The sequence below is a fragment of the Haplochromis burtoni genome, unplaced genomic scaffold, assembly GCF_018398535.1.
Source record: "Haplochromis burtoni strain Fernald_Lab_line unplaced genomic scaffold, NCSU_Asbu1 Contig_22, whole genome shotgun sequence".
NCBI lineage: Eukaryota > Metazoa > Chordata > Actinopteri > Cichliformes > Cichlidae > Haplochromis > Haplochromis burtoni.
In genome coordinates this window covers 1964536-1990387 of record NW_024582383.1, presented here as the reverse complement: position 1 = coordinate 1990387, position 25852 = coordinate 1964536, and the positions used below count along the sequence as shown (strand labels likewise).

Below are 25852 nucleotides of genomic sequence, written 5' to 3'. Positions count from 1 at the left end.
GATTTTGTCATTGTAAGTGTGCGTCTGCTGCCTCTCTCTGGCCGCCTGTGTCCACAGTAATCTTATTGACTCCTGTTAGCGCGGCTCTGCCCCTGATATCTCCAGCTCTGCTCTCCATAACCTTATAAGTAAGTCCCTGCACAGAGTCTCTTTTGTAATCTTGATCACTCGCTGCATGGATGTGTGCGTGTGGGCAGTGGTCTCCCCGGGTTGACACGCACCCACCCTTTCTCCTCCCCACCTCTCGTTCCAGTCAGGCTTTGGGTTACCATAGCAACGGTTCCCTTTCCACATGCCACAGAGTGGTAGATCATGCATCAGAAGGGATCTACCACTCTGGGAAAGCAGGGCAGAGAAGCCGTTTCTTCATACGCACCCTAAACTTTTCACGACGTTATCGAGCAGACGCGTACGTTCGGTGGACGGTAAACAATCTTTAATGCATCAGTTCTCGAATAGCTTGTCCGTGTGTGCCGATGTGAGAGCAGAGCAGGCGGCTCTGTTTGAAACCTCATCACAAACGGCTGGTTGCTGTGTGTCAGCCTGCTTTAAACTTGCCTCGATAACAGACTGTGCATAAAAGATGAACAAAGTCACTGGCCTTGTGTCACGGATAAATACAACAAAATAAAATGATACGACCGAGACAAAAACGGTGCTATTTTGTAAATAATAAACATGAATTCGCTGTGTAATTGTGTAACTTTATTAGCAGCATCCTCCTGAAATGCGCCAACAACATTGAGAGTAACATCCTCCTCTCTGCCCCTTAATGCTCTCTGGTTGCTATGGTAACGTGTAAATATTTCTTTCAAAATAAGACACACAACTACAACACGGGAAAGACCCAGGGAAACAGAGTTAACGATAAAAACCCTGAAAACCATAAATTTCACACCCGAGCCTCAACTCGCGCGGCCCGGAACCAAACAACTCGAGGACCGGCACCGGTCCGTGGCCCGGGGGTTGGGGACTACTGACCTAGATGGCAGGTTTGGCTAGCAAGCTGCTTCCATAAACAACAAACAAACACTGATATCTACTAATTAGTTTTAAGTAACACACGAACAAAGTAGAACTCAAAGTTCTTAGTCTGGTGGTAACACTGTAAGACTCATTATTTGCTAATTATCGCCGAAAAGGCACAAACACAGCAAATTCAGTGGGCTGGATTAGCTGAGGTGACACCTGGTGCAAACTTTAAGCTTAAATAAGAATTAAATTGTATGTTATTAAAAACAACATAAGCATAAATGTGATATACAAACCAAAACAGCTGTTTGTATCAGACTGTAAATCGGGACATTTTAACATGGAGATCCAAGGGGACTGACATGTTATTGGGAGTGAGCCTCTAGTGGCCATGTGCGGAACTGCATCTGCTTTATCTTTCATCACTGGCTAATGCAGCTGAGCCCAAACCAGTAGGCAACGTCCAGATTCAGTCTTGTCTAGATTTCATGAGTGAAAACAGTGAGAGAGAGAAATGTTTGACATGGGCTCTCACACCTCAGCAACAGCAGTTTATCCTAGACGCACACATCTGCACACACATATGTAAGCTCCTCTTACATATGTGACCTCTACATTCACCTCCTCGCTCTGCTGACTGTTTGAATTTCTTTCTTCCATCCTCACTTGTTGATTTTTTCCCCTCTGTGCATCGATCTGCCATTCTATGTATAGTGGTGACTCATATCTCCAACCGAGCACGCACGCCGACGCCGCAGGTAAAAAACCTGGGACATATGCTGTGGATATGAGGTGACAAACTAAGCTGAGAAAGACCAGGCAGCACTCCCAAAGCCCGTCCCCGCTCGCTGAGATCGAGCATTACATTTTACAAGCTTGGAGAAAGGCAGAGGAAAAAAAGCTCTGTGTGGTTGGAAGCAGAAAACAAGAGAAAGAAATGTATGAACAGACAAGAAAAGGTGTCTGTCTGCATTTCTATCTCTTTTTTCCTGGAGAGAAAATATCCTCTAGTCTGTCTTTTTCCGATGTCTGGTCAGCTGCTCTGCCTTTTCTGTCTGCTTCCTACGTCTTCGCCCGCCGCCTGTCTCCCTGCCTGCCTGTTTTCCAGGACGAGCGAGAGCCCTCAGCCTCCCTCCCCTCTCATGTGCCGTAAACGCATTCAACCTCCTCTGCTCTCCTGTTAAATGAGTTCCACATGGCCCTGCAGGCTGCAGTCTCCACGCGGCCAGCAGAGGCACCAAAACACACAAACACTCACTGAATTGACACACACACACGTGGAGTGCAAAGGGTCAAAGGTTACTCCCAGCAGACCTTGAGAATGCAACCGTTTGAACGTGGCCTCTCGCTCAGTCAAAACGTCTCCCACCCCCGCCTCCCGCCTCTCCCCCGGCCTGGCTGCTGTGTGTTAAAGTCTGAGGGCAGGATGCATACTAATGGTGTCTGACTGACTGGCTGACTGACGGACTGGATTGCTGGTGGGCTGAAGTTGCTGGCAGTTTAACTGGATGTCTAACTGGCTTGTCTATCTGACGCTACAGCCGAGTGTTTAAGTGGTTGGCTGACTGACATCTGCTATAACTTGCAGGGGTGGGAGATTAAAATAAATAAAAGCAACACTCGATTACTCGGACTTGAAAAAAAGCAGCCCTTTAAACACAACTACAAACAGGCGTTATCAGGCTGAAACCTAATCAGCACCTGTGATTTTCAAATGTTTCCTCTACGCCTATTTTGATCTTCAGTATGCGCAACGATAGGCTTCTTAGAACTCTTTTAGTCTCGTTTTAGCTTTGAGGGATATTACATCAATTTTATACTTGAAGCAGAGTTTACTTGACATGAGGAGCTCTTCTCATCCTGAGAATGCTGTTGTAAAGTATCTTCTGTGGCTCTGGAGAGAGAGAGCACTTCAAAGCATGAGAAAGTAACCCTGATTATGTCATCGGCGTTCTCTCGGTTTAGGGCAAAAGACCACACATTTTAGAACGGACATGTGCTAGAAAACACGGGAACAGGCCTGGAAGAGAACTGCATGTACCAGGCAGGGAGGGTCCGACGTTATTCAAGTATTATTATTGTTTATTATTGATCTCTTCACACTCCCTGAGCCTGGTTCTGTTGGAGGTTTCTTCCTGTTAAAAGGGAGTTTTTCGTCCCCCTTGTTGCCAAGTTCTTGCTCACAGCGACTCGTCTGATTGTTGGTGTTTTCTCTGTATCATCGGAGGGTCTTTACCATATAATGTAAATCGATTTGAGGCGACAGGTGCTATATAAATAAACAACACTGAATTGAATGAACCAGTGTAAGCTGCATACATTATTGAGGATTTTGAATCCTGTGCCTTAATTCCTGTTTCATGAAGTCTTTCATTATTTTGTCTACACCTCATATGAGGCGTAATGAAAAAGTTCAGCAAACCTGTCACAAATAAAAGCTTTTTTTGGCCAGTTCAACAAAACTGTTGCTCAACATCAGAGATTTTGGAAGTTCATATTTGAGTTTGACACAGAGGAGCAGATCCAGTAGTACGGAGAGCAGGACGTCTTAAAACAGCACAGGAGTGGAGATGGTCTTGAAGGGCAGGATGGCCACTTTTGAACCAAAGTTGCTGAACGTTTTAGATTTTTTAAATCACACCTACACGGCGCTGGAAGACGTATTTAGACTTGAGTAAAAGCATCAACGCTGCAGTGCAAAAAGACCCGACAAGACAGGTGGAACCTTTCTTTTACTGAAGTACCTGGTTTGAATAAGTACACATGCATACATAATCATCACGGTCTAGTTTTTACTCGGCTCCATATATTTTATATCACGCGCTTTTCTAGATTTTTCTTCCACATCAAACATAAATACTGATAATAATGAAGTTTTGCAAACTGATCGCAGAGCAGAGTGATGATTGATTTTCTATGTATTATAACATACTGACTTAGTGCAGGTTTGCTACTTTTATTTACATCTTCAGCTAATTTTAATATTGCAGCCGGCTGTTTTGAAGATAATTATAAGAATTTTACACAACATCAGGTCGTTAATTAACTTTGGGCAGCATTTCACTTGTTAGTTATGATTTAAGCCTAAAAGGCAAATTAACTCAGCTGATAAAAAATGTCGTAAATATTTTTTTTTCTTGAATTCCTCCAAATTGTACTTAACTTTCACCTCTGCTACTGCGGCAACAGTGCGCTTCCTGTAACGGCTTATCATTTACTAGAACAGCAAACCTATGGAGAAATGTACAAGCATATGAGTTCCCACCACTTGGCGGGATTTGCAGTCCTGCTGGAATTGCTGGTAATCATTTGTCAATAGATATCTGTCAACAGACATAAAGCCGATGCTTGTTTGAAGCGATTGTGATGCACCGGTTTGCCTGCGATGAATCATTTACAAGCTGGTCAATTTTTCTATTGACTTGGATACACCCTTCATTTGCAGCTGACAGGTTAATAACGGCCCAGAGCTGGTTCCAAATGAGTTAGCTCCAGAAATGATAGAACTTTGAGTTTAAAAAGAGCACTTAGACCGAGCAGAAGCTTTATAATTTAGAGCTACTGAATAATGAACCTCGTGGAGGTGGGGTGATAGGTTGCGTCGAGCACTCGGCTCCCAGCCATTGTCCTTGCATTCTTCCACGTCGAGCGGGGAGAGGCACATTTCAGGACACATCACCTCAGAGCGGAGCAGCTCTGAAAGCTCTGGGAATGGGAGATGGAAGTAATAACTGAGGGCACTAACAGCCCCAAACTCGCTCGCTCTGGCACCCGACCACCCCCACCCCGACTCTTCCCTCGTCTTTGCCTCTGGCTGTCTCTCACAGCTTTCCCGTCCCTGCTGCCTCTGACGCTCCCACCTGTCCATTCCTGCACTCGCTCCTTTCAGACACACATTAAAAAAGGAAAATTAAAAAAAAGAAATGACTTTTTTCTCCTGTGTCTCCTCCTGACATGCGCACTCCCAAATCAGCTTTCCACCCGTCCATCCGTCCAGCTGTTCAGACGCATCACTCAGACTCTCTGTGTGTGTCCAGAGGGAGTCCAGGTTTTCAGACACTCTCTCCAAGCCCGGCTCCTTGACCATTACTACTCCATTATCAGCGGCGATGGAGGGCGCGCCGCAGACGCCTAATGTATCCATTTCCTCCTCCATTTAGGGCTCTGCAGCCCAGCGAGCTCCTGGAGTGCTCCCTGATTGGGATTGAATGTCCATTTAAACGGCCATCCAACCACCGGGGAAGGGTGGGGGGTGTTCAGCAGGGAGGGGAGGCAAGGAATAATGGGAAATGGGGGGTGGGGGGTGCACAAGAGTAAAAATAAAGTGAGACTGTACATATGTTGCACTAGATGAGCAAAGGAGGCAAGGGGATTGCTCCCCAGCCTCTGATTTGAAGCTCAGATTTTCTTCCTTTCTTTCTCTCCCTGCCTTGCTCGCCGTGTCTCGATCACTCCCCCCCCCCCTTTTATAATTTTTTTTTCTCCACAAACTTAGAAAACACTTGGTGCTGAGCCAAGTGTCAGAACTCAGCACTCAGTATTCTCAAGGTGCGCTTCTAAAAAGAGGGATTTGGAATTGAGATGATTGGAGTTGGCACATCCGTAGAGGGTGGAGGGAGAGAGGAGGAGGAGAGAGGAAGCGGGTGAGACAGAGAGAAAGAAAGAAACAGGCGGGAGATCACACACACACACACACACACACACACACACAACCACACACACACACACACACACACACACACACACACACAACACACACACGCACACACGCACACACACACACACACACACACACTCGGAGGTGAAACAGTACCTTGTAGGAGTACTCCTCCGTTCTTTCTGAAGAGGGGACTCCCCGACCACAACGGAGGACTAGAAAGGAGAGAGGAGAGAAAACTGGTCAATCATTTGATCGCGTCGCAGCAGCCAACCAGCCCAGCCGGCTTCATCACGAGGCGGATAGCAAGGCAGGAATTTGAGCCCATAAGCCAGTGCTTCTGATTATAGTGATTAGATTCCAGGGTGTCCCACTGTTGCCATTATTCCCTGTGATTACCTCGGAGAATTACAGCCTCGACGCTGTAGTCCATGGGGGTAATTTCTCATGACAGCCCCCCACCGCCCGCCACTCGTCCATTCACACACATTAAAAAAAAAAAAGAAAAAAGAAAGAAAGAAAGAAATCATCAGCTCGCAAACACTTAACACACACTCATGCCAGACAGCCATGTTTAAGACCGATCTGTATACGGCGCGCGCGACACATTAAAACACACACACAGGAAAACACAAAGCCAGCGACTCGGTTTAGGTGATCATTGCACCACTAATGAGGGAGGTAATGACGGCATTTCTCACATAGACGGAGATATCTCCACTCACACATACACACAAAAGGGATGCTGCTGGATCTGTAATTTAAAGACAGAGCGTGGGGGGGGGGGCTTTTCCAGGTTGAGTGGTCTTTAGCTCCCAGTCAGACGAGCCGTCTCTCAAACACAGTCAACACTGGTATCACACACACACACAGACAGGGCACAGAAAACACCTGGGGAACGCCGTGCACTTGCTTCCACTCATTTGGAGAGTTTCCTTTGTAGCACGAGTTGTGTTTTTATGTTGCTGAATGAGAGGATTCACGTCTGCACTCGTGAAGCGGTTCTCACCTCGCCAGATGCCGGGGAAAGATGGACGCACACACGCAGATATTTACTGTTCACACACGCATACAAAAGCAGCAAATTTCAGCCCCTGAGCCACCTGCTGTTGCCATGGAGAGTTGCCACATTGCGTTGCCACGGCGATAACATATTTTTCCTGTGCTAACAGCCTGTCTGTTTTCCCTAGCCCCCCCACTCCCGCCCGTCTCACCCCCATCTCTCTCTCCCTCTCTCTATCTGTCTCTCCCCTCTTCCCCGCCTCACCTCTCTCTCTCCCTCTCTCTCTCAACAAATGGGTTTGCAGCGCGACAGCACCTGACTTATACTACATGTGTTGCCATGGCGGCGTTCCCGTTGCCAAGACGACCCCTGTGCATTTAATGCGGTGGGCGAGGGGCTAAACTCGCCGCTCCCCTCCTTCAACATCCCCTCACTTGGGAGAAAAGGGAGGAGAGAGAACTGGAGGTAGAGACCCCCTCCTCCTCCTTCCATCCAGATGCTGATGGGGTGTGAAGGAATGCACCATAGAGCTGACCTCCTACCCAGCGTGCTCTGTCTCACACCCACACACACACACACACACACACACACACACACACACACACACACACACACACACACACACACACACACACGCACCCATATTCTGGCGCACACAGCACGTGGGGGCTGGCTGCTGTGGTGTGAGTTATTATAGCCATGAAAAGGCGAGAGGTGCGAGCGACAAACAGCAGAGGACAAAGGAGCGTCACCGCACTCCAGCTACACCCCCCCTCCACCCCACCCCACAACCCTTCTCAGCCACTTCCTCCTATCTATCTCTATCACTCCCCGTGTTCATCTCCCACTTCTGTGCTGTATAGAGCGGCTTGAGACAGTCCTTGACCTTAACATAATAGACATGCTGTGCAACCATTCACGGTCATTACACTTCATAACATAATATTCTTGAGCGTGAGAGCTGTTGAGAGAGATATTGTGTTATATTGATTGGACTTGAGTTCCAGGATACATATAAAGGACAAAGCTAATGCCAGACATTGAAAGACGTAACGTAACGTAGCACCTTTTTCAGAGTGAAACGGTAGCGCTACACTTCTGATAAAACACACGCACAAAAAATCTAAAGTAATGTTTAATAATTCATCTTTGTGATAGAAGATGAGGGTGAAACTGCAATCCAACGTAAAGGCACACGATCTGCATCTGCAAGTAAAGCTCGCTTTGTTTTAATGCGAAACGAGTGAGAAACACTGACAGATCCATCGCCATAACAACCACTGACTCTGTGCATATAGTGAAGAATGGCTTATTTAGTTCAAAGCCCTTGTTGATTCGTAACTTCACCCTGAGTTGCCTGTTTTTTCATGAAATTGGTATCCAAGGTCAAAAACACTAAAAAGATAAGGTGTCATCTTCCTCTCTGCAAAGTGAAGTCAATATGCCTTAAACCTGTAATAAAAGGTTGTAAAACTTGTTGTTCAGTGGACCAGCTTGGTGTCTCTGCTGGGCTTAATTTGGCCCCTGAGCCTTATTTTTGATTTACAGCGTGGAAAGCTTGTAATGTAAACGTTGCTTACGGGTATGTTACATGTTGTTCCACAGAACAAGATTGTGATGTCAAGGTGATAGTGCCATCTTTTATATACAGTCTTTTTAACAAGGAAAAAAGTGCCATTTGTGACCATTTCTTTCTGTCTGCTTGTTCTTCTGCTGCTATGAACGGAAATATTAATAATTCTTGACCTCTGAACTCTTTCATTTTACACCAGGCTGTTTAAACACTAATAATAAATTCTTTCCAAAGTGCTTATATTGAGTAAAGCTTTAGTTTTTAGTCTTTATGAACTTTTTGATCCAGCAGGTCCAGAGTGGCGAGCATGCTGTGATTGTGCATTTACATTCAACTGCTGTCTAAAGCACACCAACAACTTGTCTATTATTATAACAAATATTCATGTTGTTGAATCAGAGGTCAGAACTGGAGGGAAACGTAAAAATCTCATCATTTCCTCTCACCAGTAATAAGTGAATTCTTATTAACTTCATACTGAAAACTCGGAGAATCACAATAACCTGTTGAATCGTCTCATTTATTCTTCACAACATCGCGTCCACTGTTTTCTGGTGTCTTCTTGTGCTGCAGTACCCTGATTTATATCGCTCAAATCTCTTTGAGTTTTTTCAGTAACTGTCAGAGAAAACAAAGCGCTCACAGGCATCAGCTTACATCGAAACTGGGATTAAGCAATGAAATAACTGGACATACACAGATACGGGGGGATGCTCTTCAGGTGCAGCGTCCCAGTGGACCTGCAGCTCGGCTCAAACCGAGAAACACACTCTCATCTCCTGCTGTGTGCCACGACGCAAATGAACAACTACCCCTCCACACTCCGACCTCTCCCTGCACCCCTCCGCCCTCCCGTCCATGTTCCAAATCCAGCCTCCAATTTGTTCCACTTCCACATACCTCATTGTTCAAAATGACACTTTTACATTTTACGGTGAACCAATTATTCTGTCTTACACAGTCCACTGGCTCTGCAAGCCAACCTACCCGGATCAACCGGGGAGCGGGTTGTAGGGCTGGCAGTGGCTGTGTAGTCGGAGAGAGACAGAAAAATAGAAGGAGCGGATAAATGAAACAATAATAATGAAAAATATTTAAAAAATAAAGCAACTCATAGCAGCTCTCTCTGACGTATCAGTCGGGATGGGCAAAGGAGCTGGAAACTGAGAGGATGGAGGAAGGAGGTGAGGTCAGGAGAGGAGAGAGACGTGGAGGAAACGACACAGGTGGATGCCGCCGCACTGTGGAGGGATGTGTGTGTGTTTGGGGGGAGGCTGCGAGAAGTCGGAGAATAAAGTGAATGTAGACAAAGGGGAATTTAATTGAATGATAAAGTGATGGAGAGAGAGTGAAAAGAGTGGAGAGGGAGAGAGAGGGAATAAATCACAGCAGGGATAAATAAAGAAGATGGAGTACTGGGTGCCCCACTAGTTGTAATGCATGCCTGAGGATGAGCAGGAGGGTGTGTGGGATATTAAAAGAGGAGACAAGAGAGCGAGATGAGTGGAACAGAGGCACAGTAGGAGCAGAGGAAAGGCAAAACAAGGGGGGAGGAAAGAGTGAGGTGGAGGGGGGGAGAAAAAAGGCTTTTTACCTGTGATGTGCCTGAGGGGGGAGGGAGATAGGAGGAGGGACAGAAGTGTTGTTGCATCAAAAGAGCATGCAAAAAGATTTAAGGAAAGGATGGTGCAGGTCAGGTATATAACGCCTGGAGAGAGTGGGTGTGAAGAGTAACAGATGGAGGGAGAGGATGGAGAGAGTAAGCAAGCAGACGAGAGTGCAGGCTTTATGTTATATGTGGATGCTGGCACCGAAGTCCCCATTTCATTTGCTCTTTATTTGCTTCTCGGAGATCCACTTACATCAGATAAATACTACGAGAATGAACTTATCTCTCTCCGGATAATTTACCCAGAGAACTTTCTTTTTCATTCCACGAGTAAACAGCCACGGCTCCCTCCTTAGAAAACTGTGAAACAAAAGAGCGAACCCACCGAGTGGCACGCACATTCATAAAAAGCTCCCGTTTCCAGCCTTTCATTGCAGAGTATCCACAACTTTTTTAGAAAGAGTCAAACAAAGAGAGAGGTTGAGGTGCTGTGTGGAATTAGGAAACAGAAAAACTAATAAACAGCCGACACCAAAGACTTTAGAGATTGTTAATGTTTAAGTTCAAATAGTTTATTTGCTCATCTTTTGATTGTGGCCACTGTGTGAGGTGGTTTCCATTGTTTGTGCGGCTGAAAGCTGTGCTGACTTTTCCCAAGCAATTAGCCACGGGGACAAAGACTCAGACACGGGGCACTAAACTAATCCTGTGACACAGCAAAATCGAATATTTCTAGTTGACTAAATGCATTTTATCCCTGAGTTTCATATTTTAGAGATGACTGATTTCTCCTCTGTGGTTAGTAGGGCAGGAAGTAGTACAGTAAAGCTGTTTGAGTTTAGGAAAAACAATAACAACGATTAGTGTGATTGCTACTCTAATCTCAATTATAACATAATTATTCAGAAACTTGACAAACTTAAACACTAGACGCACTTTTTGATGTCTTCAGCTGCAATAAGGAGTCAATGAATTTGAGCTGGTAGGTGCAACACTTGATTACCATCTTTTTCAGATTATAAGGCGCATTAAGCGAAACAAAACAGTCAGATAAGTCGACTCATTCTTCTTGCTTCCTCCACTTCCGTAACATTGATTCATTAATGCTGAATTCTCTGCAGCTGCTCTATTCCCACGTTGTTGCAGTATATTAATGACTAACCTCGTATTATGGATGGATTATCTCAGTTGTTCTCCTGACTGAAGTTTGGTCCGTTTACAGCATCCTGCCATGCGATTGCATTTGTCTCTAACCATCAGGAACCTTCACGTTAACTTTTATCGAGTGGAAAAAAGTTAGCGTTCATCCTCCAGCTTCACTGTGTTTATGCTATGCTAACATAGCTGTGTCGCTAGCAATCACATAGCACATCATTATATACCAGCTAGCCCAACTTCAGTAACCCTACAAACATCACTGCTGTTTAGTTTCCTGTCTTCATTTGGAAGTGGTAGCAGAGCTGTACGTTTAAATGTTTTCAGAAATCTCTCAGTCATGCTCAGAACATGCTATACCATGCGAGCTAACTTCCTGCTAACTTCTAACTCTGTTAAATGTAATAACTTCTGTTTTCATGGATGCCTGGATGTTAAACTTCATTGTTACACCTGGTAAAGCAGCAACGCTGATCATTTTGTTAAAGATGAAAGAATTTAGACCGTTTTTCACTCTCAGTGTTCGTTTGACTTTGGGACCTGAAGCAGACGGAGTTTGGGACCCAGATTACTCCGCGAGGCTCCTGACTACAGTAGCCGTAATGCTGTGCGGTGCGGCTTCGTAGCTACCAAAGTCGTACTAAAAAAACATTTGTTTTACAGATTTTTGAGCGCCGTGTAGCACATAAAATCGGTTCGATATTTTAGCTCAAATATGAACATCAGCCGATATCAGTGTTGCTCCAACATTAGGCACATTAAACCTAAAATAAGTTCCGCTGTTATCCCGTTATATTACGATCATTTGACTTATCATTTAAGCTGTTTTGTTTGGTATATTAAATATACTGTGCTTCACTACTTTAAGTAAAGGAACTCATATGTTATGGCGTAGAAAACGTAAATAATATCACAGCAGCAAAGACTGGAACAGAAATAAAGACAGAATGAAGAGAGATGCTGAAAAAAGCAGAGTTAAACACTTTAAGCATGTGCGGGACTCAGGATGACATTTCTGGAACACCGCTGAATTTCATTCATACCTAAGAGACAATTCAACACGACAAGTACATGATACCTTTGAACAGGTGGCTGCCACAAATTCTCTTGAACGTGTTCATTTCTCTAAAGTCTCTTCAGAGAGCCAAGCATGACGAGAGTCTGGCAGCATCCCCTCCCTGTCGACGGGTTTATCAATTAACCGGCCGAGATTCACTCAGTCAGTGGATAAGAGGGTCCATCTTACCTGTGGTGAAATGTCTGCGGTAGGGTGGGTGGGGAGGTGGAGGGGGTGGTCAGGCTGGGCGAGTAGGGATGGTACGGCGTCTTCTTCAGAGCCTGGATCAGGTTGTGCCTGTACTCTGGATCTATGGACCACAAAGAGCCTTTGCCTATGCTCTGCAAGACAGCAAGAAAAAACGAAGAGGAGAAAGTTGTTATTGAAGAACAATGACTGCAGCCCAAAGCTCAACTTCAGCCTTTCACAGGATTCCTATTTACCAAACCACGTGCACACACACGTATCTTCCCAAGGAAGATAAAACTCAGAGGAACGAGAAGTAAAACATCCTCAAAGCCACCTTGCTCCGCATTTTCCTGTCCGTCTTTATGGAAAAAAGAAATCATGAAGCTTCTTTCTGATGAGGACGTAGGCAAACTCTTTAACTTTCTCCATTCCAGATGGTGTGTATTTTTAGATCAAAGCGGCTCCCCCCCCTCACCTAATGAAGCTGTCGGCCCCCCAACCTGAGTGAAGCCAGCCTATAGATTATAGAGAAGGGTGCCATGAAAATAGACTGTCTCTGTCTCTCAGAGCCTTCAGCATGCTTTCATCTGCCTTGTCATCTGAATTTGGAAAAACTGGGTGGGTGGGGGTAGAGACAGAGGCAGAGATTGGGGAGGAACGCACAAAACAAAAATTTAAGGTGTCGTCCTCAACTCAGCTTATAGTGCTCTGTGATATTAAAAAAAGGTACAGGCTATGGGTGGGAAGACGACGGGACTCCGGGCCTCTGATTTTCAGTCGATATTAATTAAGGATTGAATAATCACCATATTGCTACATTAGAGGGTCAACCTCTTATCTGTAGTGGTACACAAACCACTATGCAAATCACCCCAGTTTAGGGTATTGATAAAACCTCTAATTAATATATTCAACAAAGATTTGTCTATCAAAGAAGATTTTACTAATATGTGAATATTTAAATCAGGAGGAAATGACAGGATGTCGGCTGGAGTTGGATATTTGGTTGTAGCACCCGATCAAATCTGCAGATAACACATGAAAGAAGCAGCTGCAAATAGTGGCTAATGCCTCTGCACTTAACTGGAAAAGTGTACAGAGCTCTCTTAAGTTTCAGTCTTTTTTCCCTCCTTTGTCAGAAGAGAAAGCTTTTCCTCTCAGGTTCCTGATCAGGCCTACATGTGAAACGTATGTATTTTTTACACTTCACATAATGAAAACATTTATTTGAAAAACAGGACTCAAAGGCGAGGGAGCGATGAACTAAATTTCCTGCGATGCTGTATGACCTGCTTTCCTACAGCTCTGCTCCGGTTAAACATGAGAGCAGCAGGTCACATATACACTAACCAAAAAACACCAATATCTGATGTCTTGCAGCACAGGTTCAAAACTTCACAATCTCGTCTGATATCCAACTTTATCCTTCAGGCTCCATCATCTCCACCGAGCGGTGACCGTGCAGAACCTCTTGTGTTTCTCTGCGTGGCTCTTCATCCTTAGATGTCCACAGAGTTAAAAACTGTGCTACGGGCTGCTGCAGCTCCGACCTTGTAAGAATGCAAGAAGCTAATAGGATGTGTGCGCACTGTTGATTTGTGTCCCCCCGTCTGGATCTTTGCATTAGTATGTCAGTCGTGTTGAACACAGGCCATATGTGCCTTGTTCTGCTCTGTGTGTGTGTGTGAGAATGTGTGTATGACGAGTTCCCTGGGGAGTGTGATATTACCCAGCGTGGTGTGCTCCTGGGAGTGCTTCTATTACTGCCAGCAACGCCTCTCCTGGAGAGCATGATATTACACACACATACACTCGCTCCCACAGAGGTGACCCCCACTGGGCCAAATTTCCCCTTGCACCTCCAGCTCGCCAGCGTTTGTATATATACCTCTATGTATGTGTGTGAGTGTGTGTGTCTACTGTCTGCCAGCCGATTGAATCAATGCTCTCTCCAGAATCTCTGTCTGCTGGGGCTCCCGCCGCTGCCAACCAGCCAGCGAGCCAATCAAAATGCTTAATCTGTAGCCTATCTGTCGATAGGCCAATCACAGGGCGCATCTCACAGGAAGGGCCCGCCACCTGGGTTAGAACAGTCGCCTTGGCAACAAGCATCATAATCTTGGAAGCTGGAGAAGGTGAAAAGGACTTTTTTTTGTTGTTTTTTAACAAATCTGCAAAGAAAGGGGGTTACATTTTGTGAATTTTCAGATCTGATATATGAAAATATTCCAATCTAGAAATTTCATGCGTTTCCTCTCTCCTACATTTTTTAAACACTTGAGTGCACGGCTGAAACAAGGGTGCGTCACCCGCTGTTTCCAAATTGTGCTGTCCTATCAGTTCATCCACAGGTGGAGGGTACAGAGGGGTCTGCATCCCCTTTCTGGTACTTTACTCATGACCTCCTGAATGCATCATTGTGAAAACATGAAATAATACTCTAAAATTCACTGAAAGCTAAATTTAGATGTCAAATTTGAATGTTGTTTGTTATTAATTCCCACTCGTGTACCACAGTGGTTTGGTGTACGGCCTGCATTCTCTAACGCTGCAAAAATAACCTTAAAACAGGATGTGTGACACGCTGTCCTTTGAGTCTTCCTCTCATTAGAATAAACCATATTTACAGTTGTCACCCTCCTGCATTTCTTTCAGCTCCATTAACTTGTACTGAAAATTTGTGCTTCAGCAAAACTGCCAAATTATTAGAGGGCGGCCACATTTCCTAATCCAGATGTATGGAGGCAGGAGGCGTGTGCACAAGCTGAACCATTAGGACTGAATTTACAACCAGCGTTCAAGTAGTTTGGTGTTTATTTTCAACAGAGTTTTACACAAACTGCAACCTGCCTGGGACGCATCAGGATGTGAGTAAAAGACAAAAAGGGGAAGAAGGGGGAGACAAAGGCAGGGAGACAGAGTGCGAGAGGGATGACTGTGTGTTGCTAACATCTGTTTCCTGTGTTATATAAGCTGTGGGGGCTGGTCTCACTTCGAAATGGGAGATATTTAAAAAAAAAGTAGCATACACTCCTCACTACATGACGAAACATCACACGTCCTGACATAACCTACACTACACTTTAGTGTTCCCCTCATTTTAGATTAAATCTATGAGCTTTGTTCACATGAACGCTGAGCCTTCAGATCTCATCACTTTCAACAGGTTGTATTGTGACTGCTTACGCTGATTCTTCCACATCCACGGCGACACGTTCATTATACATTCACTTTGGCACCGTTTCACTGCTGTCCGTGCTGCTGTGCTTGAGAATGCTTAGGAAACAAAGTCAGCAATGCCGGTAATTTGCTGTCTGCAGTAAATTTGTTTTGATCTGGAAAATGGTCAAGTAATGGCAGCAGGGGCGTGTGCCACATTCCCCCCGATAGTGAAAATGCATTCCCAGAGTGTTCAAACTAAAATGGGGTCAGCAGTGTTTTTCCAAAGACACTACACTTTACAATAAACAAACGATATCTGTGAGCTCATGATGTAATTCAGGATGTTATACTTCTCTGAAGGTGATGCTGCTGCTAATCAGACACAGCTTTGCATGATCCACAGTTCAAAACATCTTTTTTGGACTCATGAATAAAGATCTGCTGCCTCAATCAAGCTGTTTTAGCTGCCTTTGAGCCCTTCCTTGTGATTGGTTGCCGCTTACAAACCAAAGGTTTGAACAGGAGGTGAGTTATCTGCTCTCAGTGACATCATCCAGAGTCACGAGCACAAAAACACTGTGTGTGATGTACGCTGACCTCATGTTTGGAATCTTCTCATCAAGTACAGCAGCGCTTCCATTTTCCTAAAATGTCAATAAAGCTCATCTTATCTTATCTAAACAGCAGAAGGCAAAGAAAGGTATATAATAGGCCACTTTTAAAGTTTTCCCATAGAAACAACAGAAACGATACATTCATCCAACTAACACGTAACGTCTGAGTATATTTAAAGCGATCTCATGTTCCTCAGTGCCACAGCTGTACGTTAATCTCGCATTAACGTACAGCATCGGCTCATTTTCCAGTCAATCCCAGAGACATCATCATAGCTGTAAGAACCCACTGGCACTAAACTTCCGTCTTCATGCTCAGCTGAAAATAGTACCCAGCGACGTCCTCCCGTCTGACTAATGTTTGCTAAAACTAAAGTCTACAGCTGTTTACAGAACTTACCTAACAGTTTTAAAGGTTAAGCTCGTCATTAGAATGAAATGGGCTCTGGCGCTCAGTGTCACGGGTCTGAGGAGTCAGAAAGCAGCCAGGAGTTTTAGATTTGTGTCCAAACTGCAAACAAAACGTGTCCTGTGACTATTCCTCAGCACAGCTGTATATCCTCAACTATAATTACAGCTTTAAACAGTTTTATCATCATTAATAATGGCATCCATACACCACGGAGACCCATTTCAGCAGTTTGCAGTGGCTATTATGAGAAGAGACAGTAAATTTTGTTTCCAACTCAAACAGCGAAATGAGATTAAAAAAAGATGCATGACGCAGAGAGCACAGAGCTGCCACTCTGCGTGGAAGCATCAGTGTAAGAGGCTTTCTCGTCCACCGTGCAACATGACTTAACCTACACCACCAATCCAAAGTATCAGGCCTGCGCACAATTTCATGACGGACATCCTCAGATGCGGTAAATGCTTTAACCCCGGCTTTTTTAAACCCTGATTAACCCGCTGCGACACAAGGATCCATCTTTACTTACACAGAGATAATCAGGAGGATTAATAATATACCAGAGGACTAGTGCAGCATGGACCAGATACATGTCTGAACACTAATTCAGACACTGAGTAAAGCTGGAGATATGATGTCTGCAGCTCACGAGCACAAAGTTTAATGCAGAGTAAAGAGAGCTGAGGGGGGGGAAAGGAGTGGAAAAATACAAGAAGGCGAATATTCTTTTGAAAAAGGGTCCTCGAGACGGACAATTTCAGCACTCGTCAAAAGCCATTTGGCAACAAAAGGACAAAGCGGCACAGTTGGGAATGAACATTACACGTTGGCCGGACAACAGGTAATTTTTTTTGTCAGGACGTAGAAAAACCGAGCGGTGTAATGCGCCGAAATGTCGTCTACAGGTGTTACGAATTCCCTTTTCCTCCACGGCCGACAAAGCTGTTCCCCACGTGCTTTCGATTGAGCGGAGTTCTGCTCTTCCCGTGCTGTCGTCATTCCTTCATTTCAGTTTTGGTTTTTCGTTGTTTGAATCGGTGATTTCGTTTGTGTTTCGTCAATAATACGACAAAGCAGACTCTAGAAGACCCGAATCTGTTGTTTCAAGGCTCTAAAAAGCTGCTACGGCCGATTTCACGAGTTCTCCCCCTCCAACTCAAAAACACCGCACATATAAACTCTGACAGGACAAGAGACACAAACTGGACTGAGCCCAAGCGAAGCGATTCCCAGAGTGCTTGTGATATGCTGTCACTGAGCAATTAATTAGAGCGAGATCACCGGGGTTTTGGTTCCTCCATGGCTTGTCACGGTACCTGTGGAAAACCTCTCCCAAACTTCCCAAGCAGCAGTCTTCCAGATGTTTACAGTGCGTCCCAAAGGCTGCACTGGAGAAGGGCAATGAGGTCACAAGGCTCATGACTTGTGAATCACAATGACAGAAGCAAACTTGTTACAGAACAATAACACATAGACAAAGGCAGTGGTGCGTTTAATGACCGCTGTCTTTTTTGGCTAAAGGCAGCAATTACATCGTGCCTTTTACGGTGGACTTTGAGTCATGTTTTCCTTGTTTTTAGCTCATTTTTTGGCCTCCACTGACTCCAGAGCAGAAATATCTGGTATATTAGCTGCTAAATGCGACACTAGCTGCAATTTGTTCCACTGGCTGTTATTGAGAAGGTAAAGAAAGCAAGGGGAGAAGTCGGAGAAGCCCTACCAAGATGGCAGCAGTAAAAGTAAACAGAAGTAAAATTGTAGATCTTCTGCCCCGTACATCACTGCTGTGTATTTGTCACCCACACACAGAGCACAGACCAACTCTATCTGTCAATATTCTACAGAGGTATTTTTAAGAGAAAAGACAAACATTGCATCTCTATCTGCATTAGAGAGGGAAACAAAGCCTGTGTTTCACTGCTCTTCTGCTCACTATGACTGGAAACATCTGATGCATAAAAGCAAAACATTCACCTGAAAGATGCTTTAAAAAGCTTCAGTCAAGGAGCCGATCCTTGTGAATTTATCCTTTTTCAGTTACAAGTTGAATTGACTTGTTTTTTTTCCTGCTTGCAGTTTTTGTTCCACATACGATCTTATATGCATACCTAAAGGATCCAGGAAAATCTACCTGTAAAAGAAAAGTCTGGAAAAATCAGTACAATATGTTTGGAAATTTGGGGGTTTTCAGCGTTTAGATCGGCCGATGGTATCCACATATCCTGCACCCTTCATTTCTTTATACCAGGGTCATTTTACACCGCGGGCCACGTACAGCCTGCGGTGCAGCAGTGAAACTCCCCTTTCTGTCAGTTTAAAGACGTTACATATGTAACTGTTTTTCTACATGTTCTCCCTCTCACCTCTGGGGCCGGGGGCATTGGGGATCAACAGGTTAACTGTTTATGGCTTAATTATTTTGTGTAGTGTGAACGGCCATAAGGGAGGTTTTTATCAGTAGGAAAAGCTGTAAAACTTACAGATAAAAATCCAAAACGTATGTTTGTGCTTGTTTGAGGTGAGCAGCAGATCAAACACATTCAGGCCTGTGAGACTCATTCAGACACTGAGCCATGGCTCTGTGCTACATGCACACATTTCTGCATCTCTAGCATTCAAAGACACTTTCTATATAGTTTATTTTTATGTAATATTTAATCTCAGCTGTAAATGTATGCTTCCACGCTTCAATGATTTTAAAGTCTGGGTCCTTAGGAGGTCAATCCATGACTGATAGTTGTATGTTTGTCTATCCAGATGTGGTTTTTGTGCATTAACAGGCATCACTGTCGTTCTGAAAAATGAAGCCAATCTGAGGTTTTCCAGATGGTATTTCACAGAGGATCAAAATTTAATTGTAATCTTGTGTACTGATAATTCAGTGACTCAGATGATGTCAAAGCCTCCACTGTGTCTTACAGAGGGATGTAAACTCTTACTGTTGCACCGCCTCCTCTGAACATACTGACAATCTGAACCAATCTACGGGCAGTATTTTAGGCCTGACACTTATCGTTTATGCCATGACCATTTTCTTTGTAACTTTGGCTACGTTCACTCTGCAGGTCTTGATGCTCAATTCAGATTTTTTGATCAAATCCGATGTTTTTGTCTGCTCGTTCACACTACAAATAAAATGCGACAGCAAACGCGCTCTAGTGTGAACGCTCAAAGCGGCGCATGCACAAAAGAAGACGTCACACACAACACGCTCTGTTTAGACCCAGAGCAACAGTGTTGTTTGACTGATGGCCCTTAATATAAAGACTTTGGACTTCACGTTTCCCAATTTTTGCTTTAAGTTATTTTGTTATTTACATAATAATGTAAATAACCTAATAATGATCCTTATTGCTGTTTTAGAGAAGCGCTGCTTCAAAGGATAGCTGCAGATTTCTGTCAGAATCTGCAGATTATACAGTACAAATAAAATGTTCACGTTTCTCCAACGTTGTCTTCCCAACAGTTTCACTAACATCTATACTGGATGGCCAGGAAGCGTTCGCGATGTCTTCTCCGGCGCTGATAATTGGCGTCTGTCTTGTGTCGGTGACGTAAAAGACGGATTTAATGCGACTTGACCAGCAGTCGCTTTCTGCAACATCGGATATGTATCGGATTCAGCACCACATACGAAAGTGACCCAGATCGGATTTGAAAATATCGGATTTGTGCCGTTCACACTGTCATAGCATGATCAGATATGGATCGCATAGGGTCAAAAAAATCGGATTTGATGCGCTTTCGCCTGCAGTGTGAACGTAGCCTTTGTCATTAGATCCATTAGTCGAGCAGAGCGACTCCATTCTTTACAATACTCGTGTAGATCATCACAGCTGATGTAGTGAGAAGTCAAGCAGCAGCTGGAAAGTTCATGAACATAAACCTTTTTATTTTCTACTTTCAATACAACTAACATACAGTATGTATGCACACAGATATCTTCTCTTTGGATGAAACGAGATATTTTTACTCCATTACAAGTGTTGCTCGTCCTTTAAGGACCTTTCACCTTTCTTTGATCCCACTGTGACAGGATTTTATGGCTCAAACTGTCGTCATAAATGTTTTGTACTTGTAAATTAAATGCATAGTTGTGAACTGAGTTTTGTGACCTTGTAAACCAAAATATTTGAAAATTTAATGTTTGTGCATCTATAGATGAGAATTTGTGTGTTTGTAAGAAATATTTACACAAGTCACAATTTTTTTTGATAAGATCTGGTTACAGATACCAGCAAGAAACTTGTGTAAAACTCTGCGCTGAACTTCCCTGGCTGTGTGTGAGTTTCAACTTACGAGTACAAATTTTGACCCAATTTTTCTTCATTTCAGCTGATTGGTCAATGTTATGTCAATCACAAATGTAACAATCCAATCAGAGAACAGAAGGGTTTGGCTGTGGGTGGGGTGCTTTACTGAGCTCCAGGTCCTGGAAGGGTAATACAGTTATGACCAAAATTTGAGCCTATCGGATGCTTAAATTGGCGAAACTGAGAAGGAAAAATATTTAGGTCACAGTGGCTTACACGACCAAAGTCTGGGAAAGTCAGTGTTTTTATCAATTTTGACTGAGACTTAATTAAATGTTTTCATGTCCTGGTGACCAATGAAATGAGAGTGGCACAAGATAGATAAGGCATCAAAACAACCTATCTTCAAACAAGTTGTTTGAAGATAGCTGCTGAGTTGTGAGATCAACTGTGAGAAGGACTCAGACAGCACCCTCAGTATCAGCCCTGGCTTACTAACACTGCACTCTAGAAAATGCAACACAATCATATCTGTGCTTTCCCCCCAAAATCCAGCAGTGGTAGTTTTGTGACTGCAACAAAGTCCCGACAAATGAACATCAAAAACCACCTTAAACTAACAGATTTTCCCGTGCTCACTTCAAACACTCTTCATAATGCTTCGAGTGCTGAAACATAAAGGCATCAAGGACGCCTCTCATCTGAACGGGGCAAGGTTAAGTTAGAAGGTGACACACTTAAGTGCAACACCGAGAGACTTCGCAGCGAGTTTCAGATTACAAAACTGCCCATTCTCTCCGCTGTGATTTCATAAGAGGCTTTCAGAGATATATCGCTGACTGTGTGTGTGTGTGTGTGTGTGTGTGTGCTGTTACAACACTCATCCACAAGTCTGAGGGCAACAACACTTGTCATTAAGGCATGTCATTCAGCACAGTGAAGAATCCTGTTTGTAAACAAAGCCATGGCAACCGTGGTACTCTCTCACGCTCTCTCTCACAAGTTTGCACTCCCACACGCAAAACTGACACACACACACACACAGGGAGCAGTAAGCTTATTCTAAACTAGTCCCCATCTTGTCATCTGCCTGGATATGACCCAGAAATACAGCCACTGGAACAAATAGGCCACTGTCATATTAATCTCCACCTCTGTAAATGGATGGAAATATAATTTGGTGTGTTCAAAGCAAGCCGTGTCTGCACGCTTTGCCCATCTCTCTCTCTCTCTGCCTGGACAACGATAACTTGACCTCCCCTACACCAAACCCCCCTCACCCCCACCCCAACAGTACGTAACACATAATGACGCCCCGCAAATAGAAAAAAAAAGAGCGAAAAATATCTTACACCCTGTAATTGCACACTCAACTGAAAAAGACTTAAACAGGTAAAGGAAAAAGCAAAGCCGGGAGGGAACAAAAAGCTGTATTCACATGCAGATATTCTCACTGAAAAGCTTTGAATGGCAGAGTCTGACTAAAAATGACAGAGATTCTGTAATTGCAGCTTCAGATAAAGCACAGCACTTGGCAGGTAGAGTAAGAGTCTGCAGAGATGTGCCCTCATTTCCACACCGGCACAGCGCATATGTGTGTGTGAGGCTTTTTAAGCATTCATGCATGCTTGTGAGTGTGTGCGCACTTGTTTGTGTGTCAGACATGCCCTGTGTGTGTGTGTGTGAGCAAGAGAACGAAATAGGTTTGAAGGGTTAATTAGTGTGCTGTCTTAAACTGTGTGCAGTGACAGGAAGACAAGACAAGCTGTCCTTGCCAAACTCACCTCTGCGCACGCTGCTCTACACACACACACACACACACACACACACACACACACACAGACACATATGTGCATATAACACTAGATGAGGACGTATACTCTTTCTCCCCCACTGAACACCTCAGTGCCCATTTCAGGCTAATGTGCACACACACACACACACACACACACACACACAGTTGCCTAAGTCAGTAAAGCCAAATCAGTTTTCCCGTTGCTACAGCAACAGCATACTTTTATATCAACTGCAACCTTGTTACTATGGAGATATGTATACAAGAGAAACTCTGTGCCGTTGTAGTCAAGGGCCAGATGACAGCATAGCGTGAGGGCGTGTGCACAAACTCACACACCATCCTTCATCCATTTTGTTCTCTCTTTCTTTTACACACACACACACACACACACACACACACACACACACACACACACACACACACACACACACACACACACACACACACGCAGCTCAGTCAGAAGAAAGAGTTCAGATTCACACGCTGGTCAAGGAGAGCACAGAGAGCTCTCATATCCCCCCAGTATGATCGCAATCAGCTAAACACGCAAAGCTAGCATTGATCCTCACTGTTTGTGCCCAACCTTCCCCGCCCACCCCCGACACCCTCGGGCGAGATGAAATCTAAAGTCTGTTGGCATCTGTGTTATTAAATCCTCCAGTGTTAATTTAGCGCTAATTGAGTGAGGGATTCATTCCCCGTTTACCCCGAGTCTTTAATGGAGCAAAATCGGGATGAGAACGCCGGTATAAAAGACTGTATCAAGTCTTAAATCAAAAGCGAAATGCTGTTCCCACTGGGGAAGCACATATCATCGGAGTGAAAGAGAACTATGAAAGCAGAGATCATCAACTATTGATAAGGCCGAATCTGGTACAGCTGTAGACAAAATACAGAATATGTTTGACTTCAAGTTGGATATGCCTGCAAACTCGCTGATAACTGTCTGGCTGTGAAATAAGCTATAACCACACATGAGAGAGCGAATAATGGGCCTGTGTTTACCATCTGGCTACAGTGATGCTGTACATCACAGGTATATACGATATAGATTAGGACAAGAATGAGGAGTAAGGATGAAACGGTTCTCCAAATCCATAATCCATGTTTGAGGGCACAGTTTCGATTCATAACTCGTTTTTTTTATTTTTATTCATGAAATGGAAAGACATGATAGCTGGATCACGAATAATCTATATCCAGCTCTTCACTACTACAGCTTTCACTAGACTAGCATGTTATTCCACATGCAATCAGTGCATGCATACACACCATCGTGGCTCTGCCTTATCAAGTCTAACCTGCCAGCTACCATCTCGAATGTTTTACAGGACCTCGGAGTGCTGTAATTCTGCATCCAAAACACTAGTTGGCAGTGTTGAGCCTTTTCATGTGCATAAATCAATGCTTTCTATGGTGCTTGCTGAGCTGAGCAAATCATGTTCGAGCTATTGAGCAAAGATTAATTGCACAAAATGAGCATCAAAAAAGTACTGCGTGCATTTCCAAAGACAGCACAGGCAGCATCTGTATTTCTGGGAGTTTCTTTCTCAAAGTGCAAAATTTAGGAAGGAGAACATTTAAATCAAGCGGATGCACAATTTACTGCTAACTGTCCCGACAGTCCCGTTTGTTCTCCCGAAGTACAGCACCGGCAGTCAAACTGGGAAACAAATAATCCTCGTGATAATCTTGTGTAACTTTGTGCATGCATGTGGAAACAAAGAGATGATTCAATGAAAATTGTGAGCAGTTTTGTATCAGATTTGATTGGCAATTCAGTTTTTAAGTCACTGAAATCATGCAAATTCATCATCTGATGATGTCAATGACTCAACAATAAACCTCGTTTTCCAAACGACCTTGGAAGGAGCGGTTATGCAACATTCATCAGAGTAACGTTGAAGCTCTTTACCTGGCTGCGATCTTTATCCACCTTCTTGAAGCACTTGTTGAGCGACAGGTTGTGGCGCACTGAGTTCTTCCAGCCTGTGGGGGCGCTTGCAAAGTAAGGGAAGTGCTCCAGAATCCAGCCGTAGATATCCTTCACCGGCAGCCGCTTGTTTGGCGCATCCTCGATGGCCATGAAAATCAGGCAGCTGAAGGAGTACGGAGGTTTTCGGTTGGCCCCCGCCGTCAAGTCGTACGCTGAGTGCGCGTCACCGAGCAGGGGGTCGTCTGGGGAGGGAGACGAGGAGGAGGGCGAGCGAGGGTGCTGGCCATCGGGGTCCTGCAGAGGGGAGACGCTACGAAGCCCAGAATGGCTGAAGCTGTTGAGGAGGTCTGTGCTCTCGTGGAGCCAGGAGAGGCTGGTGAGCTCTTCGTCTTCGGCCTTGGAGAAGGAGGCGGACAGGGAAAGGGAGAGGTCAGCTGCCTCGGCTTCAGACGCCGCTGTGGCGGCGTCACCTTGCCGGTACGGCGGGCTCATGCCCTGTGAGGCACTAGCTCCACTACTGGGGCTCTGGGCCTTCTTACTGGGGGGCATGGTGGGTCCCATCCAGCCCAGGGCTCGCTCCTGTAGGCAGCAGAAAAGAGGGGTTTTGGGGGGGAGCAGGAGAGAAAAGAAACAACATTAGCTGATGAAACTGTTGGTTCATTCATTTTTGTTAAAGGCCAAAGGGTGGAGGCACGTAACAAGATTTTGACCACATTCCCAATTAGGCTGCGTTAGATCTGAAGGAGAAAGTATACATCATCATTTCTCTCCTGGGCTTTCTATCCACTTCTGACTGAAACAGCAAATTTAGTGCTTCATCGGTTGAGGAAATCCTGCCTTGTACAACTACCCTCTAATTACTAGCGTAACAGCAAAGTATTGACATTACATGGGGTTGCTGTCATAACATATGAGTACTGTTAAAGGTCTTGTAGTTGTGGGGTCGCAGAATCGCTGGTGATTTAACATCTCTCCAGCAGGAGAAAATGTAATTGTCAAACGTGCTGCGACAAATGAGTGCAGAAGAAGAAAAAACCCTTTATCTGGTGGATTTGAAACATTAGAAATGGAGTCCGACGGTCAGACTTAGTTCCACAGCAGGATGTGATAGGGATGCGATGGGAAAATTTGCAAAGAAAAGAGCAAAACAAATTACAGCGTGAGTTCAAATCTATCCCTATTCTAATCAGACCGTTATTCTGCTAACATAAGAGCGATGCTGTGCTCGTTACACGCAGGCAGAGCGCCGTAATTGAAGGGGAACGGGTCTGAGTATCACACCACAATCAGAAGGCTCGCAACCGGGCCTTTGATTGTCCTCTAGCACAGACAGCTGTGGGAAGGACCCAGGCAGCGGCTACAGCAAAATGTAATCTGCTCCGCTCGCTCTCAACACGTTTCAGAGGCGAGACACACATGCCTGCTCACACACACACACACACACACACACACACACACACACACA

The 25852-nt window shown here is 44.6% G+C and overlaps 1 protein-coding gene across 2 annotated transcripts in view; it reads right to left on the bottom strand.

The window, feature by feature from the left end:
• ches1 (checkpoint suppressor 1) overlaps window positions 1-25852 on the bottom strand; it is a 75104-nt gene that overhangs the window by 7012 nt on the left and 42240 nt on the right. For both annotated transcript variants that reach the window (XM_005917084.2, XM_014332029.2), the window contains exons 2-4: window positions 24367-24966; window positions 12216-12367; window positions 5786-5844 (exon numbers count right to left, since the gene is read on the bottom strand). In XM_005917084.2, coding sequence (XP_005917146.1) covers window positions 5786-5844; window positions 12216-12367; window positions 24367-24966 — 811 coding nt within the window. The remainder of the gene's footprint in view (window positions 1-5785; window positions 5845-12215; window positions 12368-24366; window positions 24967-25852) is intronic.